The sequence below is a fragment of the Mesoplodon mirus genome, assembly GCF_964341445.2.
Source record: "Mesoplodon mirus genome assembly, chromosome: 12".
Taxonomy (NCBI): domain Eukaryota; kingdom Metazoa; phylum Chordata; class Mammalia; order Artiodactyla; family Ziphiidae; genus Mesoplodon; species Mesoplodon mirus.
Genome location: NC_138988.1, coordinates 31,372,406 through 31,385,577, shown reverse-complemented (window position 1 = coordinate 31,385,577; position 13,172 = coordinate 31,372,406). Strand labels below are relative to the sequence as shown.

General features: G+C 50.7%; 1 protein-coding gene across 3 annotated transcripts in view; it reads left to right on the top strand.

Moving 5' to 3' along the window:
* Positions 1-12,217, top strand: part of FLNB (filamin B) — a 139,076-nt gene extending 126,859 nt beyond the window's left edge. For all 3 annotated transcript variants that reach the window (XM_082637939.1, XM_082637938.1, XM_082637941.1), the window contains 5 exons: positions 60-192; positions 3,186-3,362; positions 7,674-7,892; positions 9,032-9,235; positions 10,593-12,217. In XM_082637939.1, the coding sequence (XP_082494065.1) occupies positions 60-192; positions 3,186-3,362; positions 7,674-7,892; positions 9,032-9,235; positions 10,593-10,780 (921 nt within the window). In that variant the 3' untranslated portion in view covers positions 10,781-12,217. The remainder of the gene's footprint in view (positions 1-59; positions 193-3,185; positions 3,363-7,673; positions 7,893-9,031; positions 9,236-10,592) is intronic.
* The last annotated feature ends 955 nt before the right edge of the window (positions 12,218-13,172 follow it).

Sequence of the window (13,172 nt, the reverse complement as noted above, 5' to 3'; positions counted from 1 at the left end):
GTGTGCTGTTGAGCAAGAACACCGAGGGCTGTAACGCATCTCATGTATTAAATTCTCAGGAATCAGGATTAAAAGTTAACCAGCCAGCCTCCTTTGCTATAAGGTTGAATGGGGCAAAAGGCAAGATTGATGCAAAGGTGCACAGCCCCTCTGGAGCCGTGGAGGAATGCCACGTGTCTGAGCTGGAGCCAGGTAAGCACCAGTGCCCGCACCAGGAATGTTTCTGCAAACATGTACCCTGACGGAGGGGTCATCAGCCTCTGCAAGGCCTTCGGATTCCCTTTGCTGTTGCCAGACACTGTTTATAAATTAGGGTATAAACATTTGCCAGGGGCAGGCTTTTTTTAAAAAAAAAAAACAAATACTTCTTTATTTTCAGTTGTTTTTCAGATTTCTTTCACATGACATTCATTGTGATGTTCTCTCGTATTTTAATAAAATATCACAGATCTTTATTGTTTACCTTATGAAATGAATAAGTACACTTTGACCTCTCTTTACTCTGAGGGAAAGGTTGATTGCTGTAAATTAAGAAAAGAGAATCTGGGGAATTCCCTGGCCGTCCAGGGACTCTGCACTTTCACTGCTGAGTGCCCGGGTTCAATCCCTGGTTGGGGAACTAACATCCTGCTAGCCGTGCGGCTAAAAAAATGGAAAGAGAGAATCTGGGTCCCCAGTAGGACTTAATAGCGTGAGATTTTCTTGCTCGCTGCCTTGGTGTATGGAATTCTGTGATGTCAATCAACTTGAACGAGACCATTTTTCTAGTGAACGTTTATTAAGTGTCAGAGACTTGACAGGAAGACTTGTCAGAGACTTAGGAAGTCATGATTCCTGCCTTCAGAGAGGAGCACAGAGTCTAGTGAGGACCTAAAGAGTGTGAGCCAGAAAGGTGCAGTACACGGGTGAGAACCCCAGCTGATCACCAACAGCACAGCAGAATTGAGAACCAAATGGTAAAGATGGTCAGAGCAGGAGAGGAAAAGGGTTTCTGCTTTGACAAGGTCAGAAGGACTTCTCTGAGGAGGTAACATTGAATATGGGCCCTGATACATGAGGAAGAGCCCTGTGACCACTGCCCTTATTGGGCATTTGCCATGTACCCTGCTCTGCATGCAGTGAGGGTAGACACCTGGGACCTGGGTTGGCATTTAGACATCTTCCTCCCACTGGGCGGAAAAAGAAAGGGCAGTGGGGAGCCTCAGAAGGAACAAATGTGTGGGCTTTAAACCCATATCTGGTCAGATAATGGTTTAAGTCTGACCATATTATAGAGAACGTGTTGGCACATCTGAAAGGCAAGGTGGTGAGCCGACGCTCGCAGAGTGGTCCGTTTGAGAAAACAGCATTAATCAGCAGTGTTAGAAATGCAGAGGAAGGACTTGAGGTCAGAGAACTGTAACATTTGGTGACCAATTGGCCATAGGGAATGAAAGTGAATTCAGAAAGGTTACATGTAGCTTGGTGATGAGGTAGAAAGATGATGCAGTTACAAAGCTCAGGACAGCAGCCATGGGTGAGCAAGGGCTGGGCACTGCCTTACAGAGTTTAATACTTTATTTTTTGAGAGTTTTTTTTTTTTGCGGTACGAGAGCCTTTCCCGTTGCGGAGCACAGGCTCCGGATGTGCAGGCTCAGCGGCCATGGCTCACGGGCCCAGCCGCTCCGTGGCATGTGGGATCTTCCTGGACTGGGGCACGAACCCGTGTCCCCTGCATCGGCAGGCGGACTCTCAACCACTGCGCCACCAGGGAAGCCCTTGAGAGGTTTTTAAGTGTCCCTGAGATATCCAAGTGGGAACATTTAATAGATCTCTACTGCATTGGGATTTAGCCACCAAGTGAGATACGGTGTCCTCAGCCGCAGGCAGTATTTGAAGCCCTAGCAGTGTCTGAGACCACCAGCCTGACACAGTTAGGATGCCGTTGGTGACAAATTACAGAACACCCATCTCAAGCCAATTCACATAATAAAGGGGGTCCATTACACACATGGTCCATTACAAGGGGGTCTGTTAATTCACGTAAGTGGAAAGTTCAAGATCTAAGGTGGGTTTCAGCAACAATTTAATTCAGCCATTCAGCTATATTCTCCAAGGCCCCAAACATCTCTGCTCTTTCTTCTGATTTGTGGACCTCATTCTGAAAGTGGCCTTCCTCTTGGTGGTAAGGTGGCTACAGCAGCACATGACACCAATCAAGAGAGACATTTTCTCCTCAAGATTCTTTCTCCAGAAGTCTTAGATGCTTCTTTTGCAGAAGTCTCCAGCAAACCTCCCCTCCTATCTCACTGAACACACATACCTGTTCCTGAGTGACTAAATGCCATGTGCTAATTGACTTAGGCTTGGGAAAAGAGGGATTTCTCCCCCTGCTATCCCGCATTAATTTGACCCAATCAAGGACCATACGTGGACCTGGGGGTGGGATCAGTTTTCCCTGTAGCACATTGGCTTTCAGAGAGGAAGGGTGGGTACCAGCTGGGGACTGATGGGGGACATGCAGTGTCAAAGGATATGGGTGGCAGCTCCATATGGAGAGAGTCCAGAGGAGAAGAGAAGAGGATTTGGGTGGAGCTTTGAGCAACAAAAGTTCTGAAGGGGATGGAGGGTACAAGGAGCCAGGGAGAGGCTGAGAGACTGACTGGAGGAGAACAGACTCTGCGTCCCAGCTGGGAGCACTTCAAGGAGGAAGGGGTGGCCAAGTGGTGCATGGTGGAAGGATATTCTAGGTGCCCATTTCAGTTTATAGGTCATCTGACCACATGCTGTGAGCCAAACACACAGTGAGAAACCTGGCCATTGCCCTGTGGGGCAGTTGCTAGCTTAGAGCTTAATTAAGGAACATTAGTCTCAGTTGTAACCATTTTTTCCCCTGGCCAAGCAGAGAAACTGCGCCAGAAGTGAGCTTTTCATAAAGGAAGTGTTTTTCTGAGGCCAAAGCCACAGAGGATTAAACACAGAATTTGAGATTTGGATGCACTTCCCAAAGGGCTGTCTAGGTACAGACAAACAGGCCCATCTGGTTTTGATCACCAACATATTGGGTGCCAGGCTTGCAGTAGGGCCATTTCTTATTAGTGATGTAAGATCGGCCCTCTCAGGTTGGGCTCCTGTCCTTTGTCCCCACCCACCTTGGTCGGGTCCATGGGCCCACTTTTACCCTGTGCCTTTGCTCACTCTCCCAGATAAGTATGCTGTTCGCTTCATCCCCCACGAGAATGGTGTCCACACGATCGACGTCAAGTTCAACGGGAGCCACGTGGTTGGAAGTCCCTTCAAAGTACGAGTCGGGGAACCCGGACAAGCGGGGAACCCTGCCCTGGTGTCCGCCTATGGCTCAGGGCTCGAGGGGGGCACCACAGGTAACACACTGCCTCTGCCTCTTGTCTTTAACGGAGTTGTCCCCCGGGAAGAGCAGATGGAACTCTGCAAGCCCCCGGGAAGCCTGCCATCCTCTCTCCCCAGGGAAACTTCAGTAATGCACCCTTGGGAGGCTCTCACTTGACCTGCGGTAAATCCAGAGTGAGGGCTTGGTGGCTGCGTTCTCACAGCTCATTACTGTTTGTTGTACTGCAGCTGTCTTCCTTTGCCAGATTCTTTTAGGACCGGGACACTGATAGGGAATACAACACAGCATCCTTTGTTTTGAGGGTTCCTTTGCCTGCACAGAGTTCATGATGCATGTAACGGGCCTCTGGGGAGGTCCCCTACCCACCGGCTCCTTTAGTGGACCCTGGCCCCCTAGAAACACGTTCAGTCGGCAGTAAGACCTGTCACAGCCTGGCTCCTTTTTATTCTAATCCTAACGGGGGAGGAGAAAAGACTAAAACAGTCAAATTCTTTTTTTAGTCTTTGCCACAGATGGAACACGTTTGATTGTGAAAAATACTGGCAGTGAGGAAGTATGTAAAGTTCCATCTTGCTTCTCTTCCCTCCCTCCCTCCCTCTGGGTCCAGGAGGAAACACGGCTTAACAGATCAGGGGAGGACCTTCCAATTGTCTCTTTGTTGGTCTTCATTCTTGGTCACTTGGTTGCTTAGCTAGTCGGTTTGTTCAAAAGGTAGATATGGAGTTTTATTTTATAGAAATAGTCTTAGTGCTATTTGTATTTCAGTACAACTTACTTTTGTCACTTGACACCTTAAGGAACTTTCCATATCAAAACCTACAGATAGATCTACCTGCCTTGTAATGGCTGTAGTTAGTGTCCATACCGTGAATGTAGAGGTGGGCATCAGGGGTGTCCAGTGTGTCACTATCATGGAAGGTGCCAGGGTGGGGAGCTTGTCCACTTACGCTTCATTGCAAGCGTGGACTCACTGGGATGCGGTTTGCATCTGAGTGTTACTTTGGGGCCTCTTAGGAAGGATTCTTGAGTTCCTTGTGTGTGCACATTTTGCTGTTAGTCTCCCCCCTACCCCACATGGTGACTGGGACAGAGCAGACCCACAGGCAAGGGGGTGAGTGGCCGTGGTTTCCTGCCATCCAGCCCTGTGGAGTGAGTGTCCTAAGGGGACGAGGGGCCCTGCCCGGGTGCAGGAGTGACTGCCCGGCTGGTGTGCCACCCTGCGACTCTGGCCAAAGCAGTGGCCTCAGCAAAACCTCTCACAGGGTCTGCATGAGTACTTCTCATCTCCCCAGGCCCATCCTGTCTGGCTCCACACTGAACTCTGGGCCGGCAGCTTGCCCTTTGTAAAAGGCACTGTATTGTTTCACCCTAGGCAATGTCCATTTTACAGATGAGCAAAGTGAGAACTCAGAAAGGTTGAGTCACTCCCCAAGCTTACTTAGCTTGGAGGGGGCAGAGCCAGAACCAGTCCAGGTTCACAACCTCAAGGCCTGCTCACTTAACCCCTGAGTTTTGCTGCCTCCCTAAATGGCTGGCTCGCCCCAAGGCAGTGGCTACACCCCTGGCCTGCTTTGTGGGGTGTCCTACACAAGGACACCTATCTTCCCAGCTGCCGTGGAAGGTTCCCAGGCAGTAGTGCAGGCATTTGACCCCTGACAAGCCATCCACCCTTGAAGCCCAGGTGGGATCCTCCTGGCACTTGGAGCCCCAGCAGGCCCTGGTCCAGACCCCGCAGCAGCCACTGAGGTCTCCTGTGCTGCCAGCAGCCACCCATCCCCCTGCTGGGTCACACCTGCTGTGCCCAGGGCCTCTCATGCTTCCTGTTGGCTGTTTGCAAGCCTTTTCAGGAGCTCAGGTTTCAGGCTGTGCTTTGCCAGCACTGGATGCTGCTGAGGGAAGGAGCTGGTCTTGCAGGGAGACTTGCAGCCAGGAGGGAGAGGTACAGAACACGCCTGTTCCAAATCCTGTGTAAATATTGCTCTTGTCAAGGGGAAGGCGTCTTGTTTTTCTAGCCCTCCCGCTCCCAGGCCTTTTCCCAAATATCTATCCCAGGATTACACAGCTGCAGTGTGTGTGGAATGAAAAGGTGTCTCTGCCCGGCTGCTGGAGGGCCTGCATCCTGACCTTCGGAACAAAGCTAGCTTCCCTGTGTTTTTATGGGTGGGCTGGCTGTATCTCTTGGCTCAAGCTTTAAATGGTCAATTCTGCAGGTTTTAGAGCAGGAGAATGTGGACAATTTGGGGTGGGACTGTCTGCTGCAGAGGGACTGAGAAGGTCAGGAGTTAGACCAGGGAGTTCCAGACTCTCTGGCTGGAAGAGCCATTTTCCTGATGAAATGCTCCAGGACCCCCAGTGTGCACGAGATGTAAGGGGAGAGCCTCCTTCCCTCCCGTTACCCCTCACCCACCTTGAAGATGGAGTAGGGCTGCGTTAAACATGCATTAAACTCACAGGAACTCATCTGTATATACACGGGGGTACAGGGGAACACTGCCATGCCCAGAGATGTCTGGGGTCCTGATTCTGGCTGGAGGTGGTGATGAGAGGGACTCCTGCATGTGGATTTTCTTTCTCCCATCTGCTCTCAGGCGAGTGCATTAGCTCCAGGTTAGACAGACCTTATGTTTAAACCCCAGTTCAGCCATTCCCCAGCTGTGTCTTAGGGTGAGTTATTTGACCTCACTGAGCCTCCACTTTGTTCCTGTAAAATGGGAATAATAAAGGAGCCCACCTGATAGGTTGCTCTTGCCCTGTAATTCCTTATTTCTCTTTTCCCACCTCACCTTCCTTTCTGGACCCTCACAATCAGGATGCACTGATGTTTCTTAGGAATGGAGCAATCCTGTCCTTTCCACTGCAGCCAGGTCTTTTCATCTTCACTTTAAAATATCTTTCCTTGCTGTCACTTGCAGCTGCTTCCTGGAAGTGCTGTCCCTTGTTTGAATACCCCCTCCCTTTCCCCCCACGCGGCCTTGCTTCGGCTGAGTGAAGGGCTCCTGGGCTGCACAGTATAGAGACGAGGTTGAGACAGTTGTGGAGGCAGGGTGAGGGGGTGGTGCTGGGACGGGAGCCTCGGGAGCTTTTCCAGAAACAGCTGGGTTGCATTCTGGGTTGCATGATAGCAGCTCCTTTGTCTTATTGATAACCAGAACAGTAATTCTTTCTCCGGCCTCGGAGCTATAATTAAACCAAAATAGTTCCCAGCTGGGGCGGCGTCCAGGGCTCTAGAAGAAGCCCAGCTCCGCAGAATGCTATGCCGGGGATGCCCCGTAGAGGGCACTGTAGCAGGTGTGCAGCTGGTGACTGACCTCCTCTTCCCCTTGTGAACTGGAAAGGGGCCTGGGGGAGTGGGGCCTTTTTCAGGGCCTTGGGCTCAGGCAGGAACGCCACAGTGGTCATTGGTTGGCACTGTCTTTTGGCCCAGCTTTCCTTCTATCACGAGGGAGGATGTCTGTGCAGGAGTTCCTCATGGACCAGGCAGGCAAGAAGTAGGATGTCCTGGAGCTGCAGTTTAGGGCATCTGAGGCAGCCCCGCTGCCCATCCAGAGGCCAGGAGACGGGCCTGGGCTCTGAACCCCCTCAGTCTTGCTTCAGTACCAGCTCTGCCCCTTTCTCCTGTAGCTCTGATTGGCATGTGGTTGAACCTCCCTGAGCCTCAGTGTTGTTTGTTAAAGATGAATCACTGGGCATGTAAAATGATGGGCACAGGACCTGGAGCCAGAGTGGTGCCAGTGGTATTAGCAGGAGCCGCCGTTCTGGTCCTGTTCTTGTTTCTGGTATTCAAGGCAAAGTGGCAGGGCTGGCAGATCCTAGCGGCTACCCCGGTCTTCAGCGTGGTGCCTGGGGCAAGGAGCCTGAGGAGGAAGGAGGCAGCGCTGGGCTGCCTGGGCTTCTCCAAGTCCAACCAGAGGAGAAAGGAAAGGTCAGAGGGGCCCATGCTTCCCCCACCCTTGGGGGCAGAGCTGGCCCTTGGGGGTGGAAGCAGCATTTCAGGCTCTCAGTGACGACTCAGGCTTCTCGCCCTCAGCCACGGCTCGTGCCCAGAGGAGAAAACAAGGCGGTGCGTGCTTGTGGACAGAATGTTGGCCACACTCCTGCCTGGGCCTTGGAAAGGGGTTACCATCCCCCAGGGCCTGAGGTTCTCTGTGCCAGCAGCTCAGAGCTAGTACTGGTGGGTTCCCGTGCCACCAAGGTGACTCCTCTGAGAGGGAACATCTGTGTGCCCCGCCACTGCTTCAGGGCCCCCAGAACGCTCCCCAGAACACACCCTCCCCATCCCTCCAAGCCTTCCACGTGATCTTTATTCCTGCTTCCTTTCTCCCAGGTATCCAGTCTGAATTTTTCATCAACACCACCCGAGCAGGGCCAGGGACATTGTCCGTCACCATTGAAGGCCCTTCCAAGGTTAAAATGGATTGCCAGGAAACCCCCGAAGGGTACAAAGTCATGTACACCCCCATGGCTCCTGGAAGCTACCTAATTGGCGTCAAATATGGCGGGCCCAACCACATCGTGGGCAGCCCGTTCAAGGCCAAGGTGACAGGTAACAACCACAAACACCTTTAAAGTTATTCTTCCCCCTGTGGAGGTGATCTTGTCAGATTATCAGCAGAGCTATTCGATAGTAGAAACTGGATGATTTTAGATATGTTGAATCTGCTTTGAATCTTGAATGTAAAGAAATGGTAGGACATGTCAGAGTGACTGCATGTTCGAAAACTTGCAAAATAAGCAGGCAGAGTAGGGGTGTAGAAGTTGAGAAAGCACATTAGGTGGTTTTCTGTCTCAAATGGAAAAGAAGGAATGTTTACATATTTGAGATCTTACGTATTTGTTTAGGTCAGGGCCTGAAAAATCCCCTCATTTCTAACCTTCACTTTTAAAATAATCAAAAGTTTTTATTAAATTTATAAAAATGTGCCTCCTTCAGAACACTGGAAAAAGTACCAAACAGTAAAAACCACTTTACAGCCCACCACCCAAGGTAACCACCATAAATATTGTGGTGAATTCCTTCCACGTGTCTCTTTCTGCTTGGTTCACTGTCATATAAGTAGCATAGGTTCATTGCAGAAAAGTTAATTAAAATTAAGTAAATTAAAAATTCAGATAGAAAAATCATCTTCTAATATGCTGAGAGGGGAACTCCTTGGCAGTCCAGTGGTTAGGACTCAGCGCTTTCACAGCCGAGGGCGCAATATCAGTCCCTGGTCAAGGACCTAGGATCCCACAAGCTCCGCCGCACCACCCAAAAAAAAAAAAATATGCAGAGAGAATCATTTTGTATTTTGTCAATGTCCCCCCACATGTTTACACTGCTTATACATAGAGTATTTTATATAAATGGAAAGATATCCATTCCATAGGGTGGCACGTGGTTATACTCCTGGAGGCACATGCTTATGACCTGGAAGGACTTCCAGGTCAAGTCAGCCAAGGCCAGACTCTCCCATATACCCAGAAAGCCAGATCTTAGTTGTATGGGGCAGGACCCCAGAACCCCATAGAAGACATTATGGGGGGTGAGATGGAAAAGTTGTGGCATTTAGATCCAGGTGTTGGGGGCTGTGAGGTAGGGGTGTGGTGGCTTTTGGATCCGGGTGCTGGGGAGCTGGGGCTTCTGCGTGAGGTACTTGCCTTGTCTGGCCAGTCATGCCTGCTTCTTTCCCTTCCATGTCTTAGGCCAGCGTCTGGTCAGCCCTGGCTCAGCCAATGAGACCTCATCCATCCTGGTGGAGTCAGTGACCAGGTCCTCCACGGAGACCTGCTATAGCGCCATCCCCAAGGCATCCTCGGATGCCAGCAAGGTGACCTCCAAGGGGGCGGGGCTCTCGAAGGCATTTGTGGGCCAGAAGAGCTCCTTCCTGGTGGACTGCAGCAAAGCCGGTAGGCAGCCTGGCCCTGCTCGGGGAATGGAGGGCATGGGGTGACACCCTCTGTTCTGTGTACTTTGGTCTTTCCTGCTCTGGTCTGCAGTGCCCACCCACCCATGTAACCCAGACATTTGCAAGTAACCATGTTCATTGCCCTGTTCTGCACTTAATATTTTTAAATGATTTGCCTCTTGATTTTTTTTCAAATGACCTCAAGGTACATAGGAAAGGTCACATTATCCTCATTGCATTGTATCAGTAACCTGGCCTCTTCTCTGTCACTAATTGCTGTAATTGCAATTTGAACTTGGGTATTTATTTGGATGTCAATGTTAGTTGCCTGGGTTCTGGCATCTAGCACATCTGGGCTGGAAACCTGGCTTCACCACTTACTTATTTCTCCCTTCCTCTCTCCCTCCCTCCCTTTCTTCCTTCCTTCCTTAATTTCCAAAGCTTATTAGCCATGTGACCATGGGAAAGTTACTAAATCTCTTTCTAAAACTCAGTTTCCTCTGCTCTAAAATGGGAATAGTCAGGGCTTCCCTGGTGGCGCAGTGGTTGAGAATCTGCCTGCCAATGCAAGGGACACAGGTTCGAGCCCTGGTCTGGGAAGATCCCACATACCACAGAGCGACTAGGCCCGTGAGCCACAATTACTGAGCCTGCGCGTCTGGAGCCTGTGCTCCGCAACGAGAGAGGCCACGATAGTGAGAGGCCCGCGCACCGCGATGAAGAGTGGCCCCCACTTGCCACAGCTGGAGAAAGCCCTCGCACAGAAACGAAGACCCAACACAGCCATAAATAAATAAATAAATAGATAGATAGATAGATAGATAGATAGATAGATAGGATGCCCAATGCCTCCACTGCCCCACCCCTGCCCTCCCCTTAAACCCTGTGCCTTTTAAAAAAATTAATTAATTAATTAAAAAATAAAATAAAATGGGAATAGTCATAGGACCTCCCTGAAGGTTCTCATGAGAATAAATGAGATCAGAGTAGCCAACACTTACATAGCCTTTGCTATGTGCTAAGGGCTTCACATACAATAACTCCTCTAAACCTCACAAGAAGCCCATGAGGTAGGTGCTAGTGTCATCCCCTGTTTACAGATGGGGAAGCTAAGGCAGAGAGAGGTGAAGTTCCATATCGAAGGTCACCCACCTAGGAAGTGGCAGGGCAGAGATTTGAACCCATAAGAGTCCTGCTTGTAATTGCTGCACCCTCCCACCTCTCAAAGGTCCCCAGTGTCATCAGAGAAGCTTAACAGGCAGTAACTGGTATCTTTCCTTTGGCTCCCATGTCCCCCCCTCTTCATCTGCCTTCTGAGATGCATCTTCATGGAGTAACCACCTTCCTCTGCCCCCCAGGTTCCAACATGCTGCTGATTGGGGTCCACGGGCCCACCACCCCCTGTGAAGAAGTCTCCATGAAGCATGTGGGCAGCCAACAATACAGCGTGACATACATCGTCAAGGAGAAGGGGGATTACGTTCTGGCCGTGAAGTGGGGAGAGGAGCACATCCCTGGCAGCCCCTTCCATGTCACGGTGCCTTAAAACAGTTCTCATCAAGTCCTGGGAGGCGTTCTGGTGGTTGCTTTTGTTGCTTGTGTGTAACTCGTTTTATACAAAGTCCTCCAGCCCGTTTGTGGGTCTGAAACCCCATCCCAAAAACATTGCCATGTTTGTTTTTAAGTACATTCAGAGAGAAGTCCTAAACTTGACTCTTTAGGGACATGTTGGGGACTCAGGAGATGCAAATTTGTTCAATAGGCTCAGCAAATTGGACCTCTTTTGGCACAGATCACCCCCTGCAGACAGAACAAGCACAGACAAGGCTGATATTTTTAAGAAATGAAATTGGCTAGTCAGTTTGCAAAACAAGACTGGGAGGAAGGGCAGGGAAGATGGGGGTGCCTAGTTTACGTTGTCGTTTAGAAAAGACGATGACCCTGTCACGTAGGAAAAGGCCATTGGGTGACACCAGTTTTAACACGACTGCCATCCTGCCCCCATCTCTCAAAGGGCAGAGTGTCCGTGGTGACAGACTGGCCAAAATGGCTTCTTGGTGCCTCTCCCCGCATCCTGCTACTTATTTCCCTGCAGAGTCATTGCGTGTGACCATCTTGACAGCCATGTCTTTGCTTTTGTTTCCAAAGTCCGTTTCAGTCACTGGGTCTGAGGAAATTCTGCAGTGGCAAGCAGCCCCACCACTTGCCAAAGATCCCCCTTTTTTTTTAACCAACACTATAGCCCTTGTTCTTAACACATGCTCCAGCCATTTGTCCGTTTGATGAGTCTTGCCAGCATGTCCGGAGACGCCGCAGGTGGGTCCAAGTGTTAGCAGAGGCCTGTCACGTGACATAACACTCCACACTCACCCCCAGGCAGCCCCAGCGTGAACTTTCTCTGGAAGATAATTATAGAAGGAAACTCCTGCCAACCTTTGGCCTGAAAGTCAGGGAATGACAGGGGAGGAAAGGACAGCAGCTCATTGGTGGTCCTTTACCATTTGCAGAAATAATGAAAGCGTATTTGGCCCTGACCACATGTCACCCGAGGCTCTTTGGAAAGCAATAATAAGCAGGTGCAAAATTCCGAAAATGGGGGTATAAGGCGTTTTGCGTGCCTTCTTGTAGACCTGCTTTGGAATAAAGTGAAAGCACTCGGGGAGTGCCTGACTGCAGGGCCCAGATGTGTAGTGTGGTCTGGGCCGGCAGCCCTTTCAGCTTTGCTGTTTCGTCCTGAGGAGGTGGCCACTGTCATCTCGAGTGTGTCCATGGATGGGACAGGGTGAGGTGGGTGACCCTCCCCGAGGAGTAGCAGCTGAGGGTGAGTGTTGGCAAAGCCCACCTGTTAGGAACTGGAGTGGCCCGAAGCCTGATGTGAAAGGACCACAGGCTTCGTAAACCGGGATGTGGAAGCAAAACTGGAACCAAATGCCAACTGTAAATTGTATCTTATAACTTATTAAATACAGCGTTTGCTCCATAAGCTCCCCAGGTGTTCTTGGATGGTGTCCTTTGGTAAACGGTTTGAGTCTCTGACCGGCTCTCCCAAACCCTGGCCGAAAGAACGCAGGCTAAGCAAATTGTCTTAACAGGAAGCCTCGCCTCTTATTTGCGGGGGGACGTTCTGTTTCTCGCAGGCCCCAGTGTGAATTTATCAGGGTGAGGGGTCCTGGCACCAACACAGCCTCCCGGAGAGGTTTGCTAGGATTTGCCCTGGTTAAGAGTCCCAGATATGAAACCCACTGAGGGGAAGGCTGTGGTTTAAAAAAAAAAAAAAAAAAAAAAGGTGAGAGAGAGAGAGTCTTTTTCCTGATGACGTGGGAAACCCTTGTTTTAGGGAAGCAGTATCACGTGTCATCCCATCGCCCTTGGACAGCAGGGTTTGGAATTGGTGCCGCCTTCCCTCCATCCTCTCTGCCTCTGTTCCTCTCTGTTCGGGAAGCTTCTCCTTGCTGCATGCTTAGGACACACTTAGCCCTTGCCTCCTCTTGCCCTACAGCAGTGCTGTGACGTGATTTTATGGTGACGACGCTATCTCAGGTGCTGCATTGACACGTTTGCAGTCCCAGAGCTCACTTGGGGCAGACCCTGGGCCCCCTGCCTTTTTGTCCTCCGAGTGGAAGCTCTACCTTCCTGCTTATCCCACCGTGGGAACAGGAGTACAAAAGGAAGGGGACCCAGGAGCCGCCCCGCCAGGCAAGCCCGGGGCAGTTGCCATGATGATGGGAAGTCTGTCCTGGACCCCCAGCCTTGTATTGGGGGTGAGCGGTGGATGGAAAGGCAGGGAAGGAAGACTCTAGATCTTTCTGTGTGTTTCTTCCTGACACCTGGCTGTTGATCAAGGATGGCAATTTGTGTCCTTCTGAGAGGTGGGAGGAGGGTTGGAGAAAAGGAGGTTCCTCCCACCCGTCCTTCTGAAGGGAGCACCCTTATCTGTG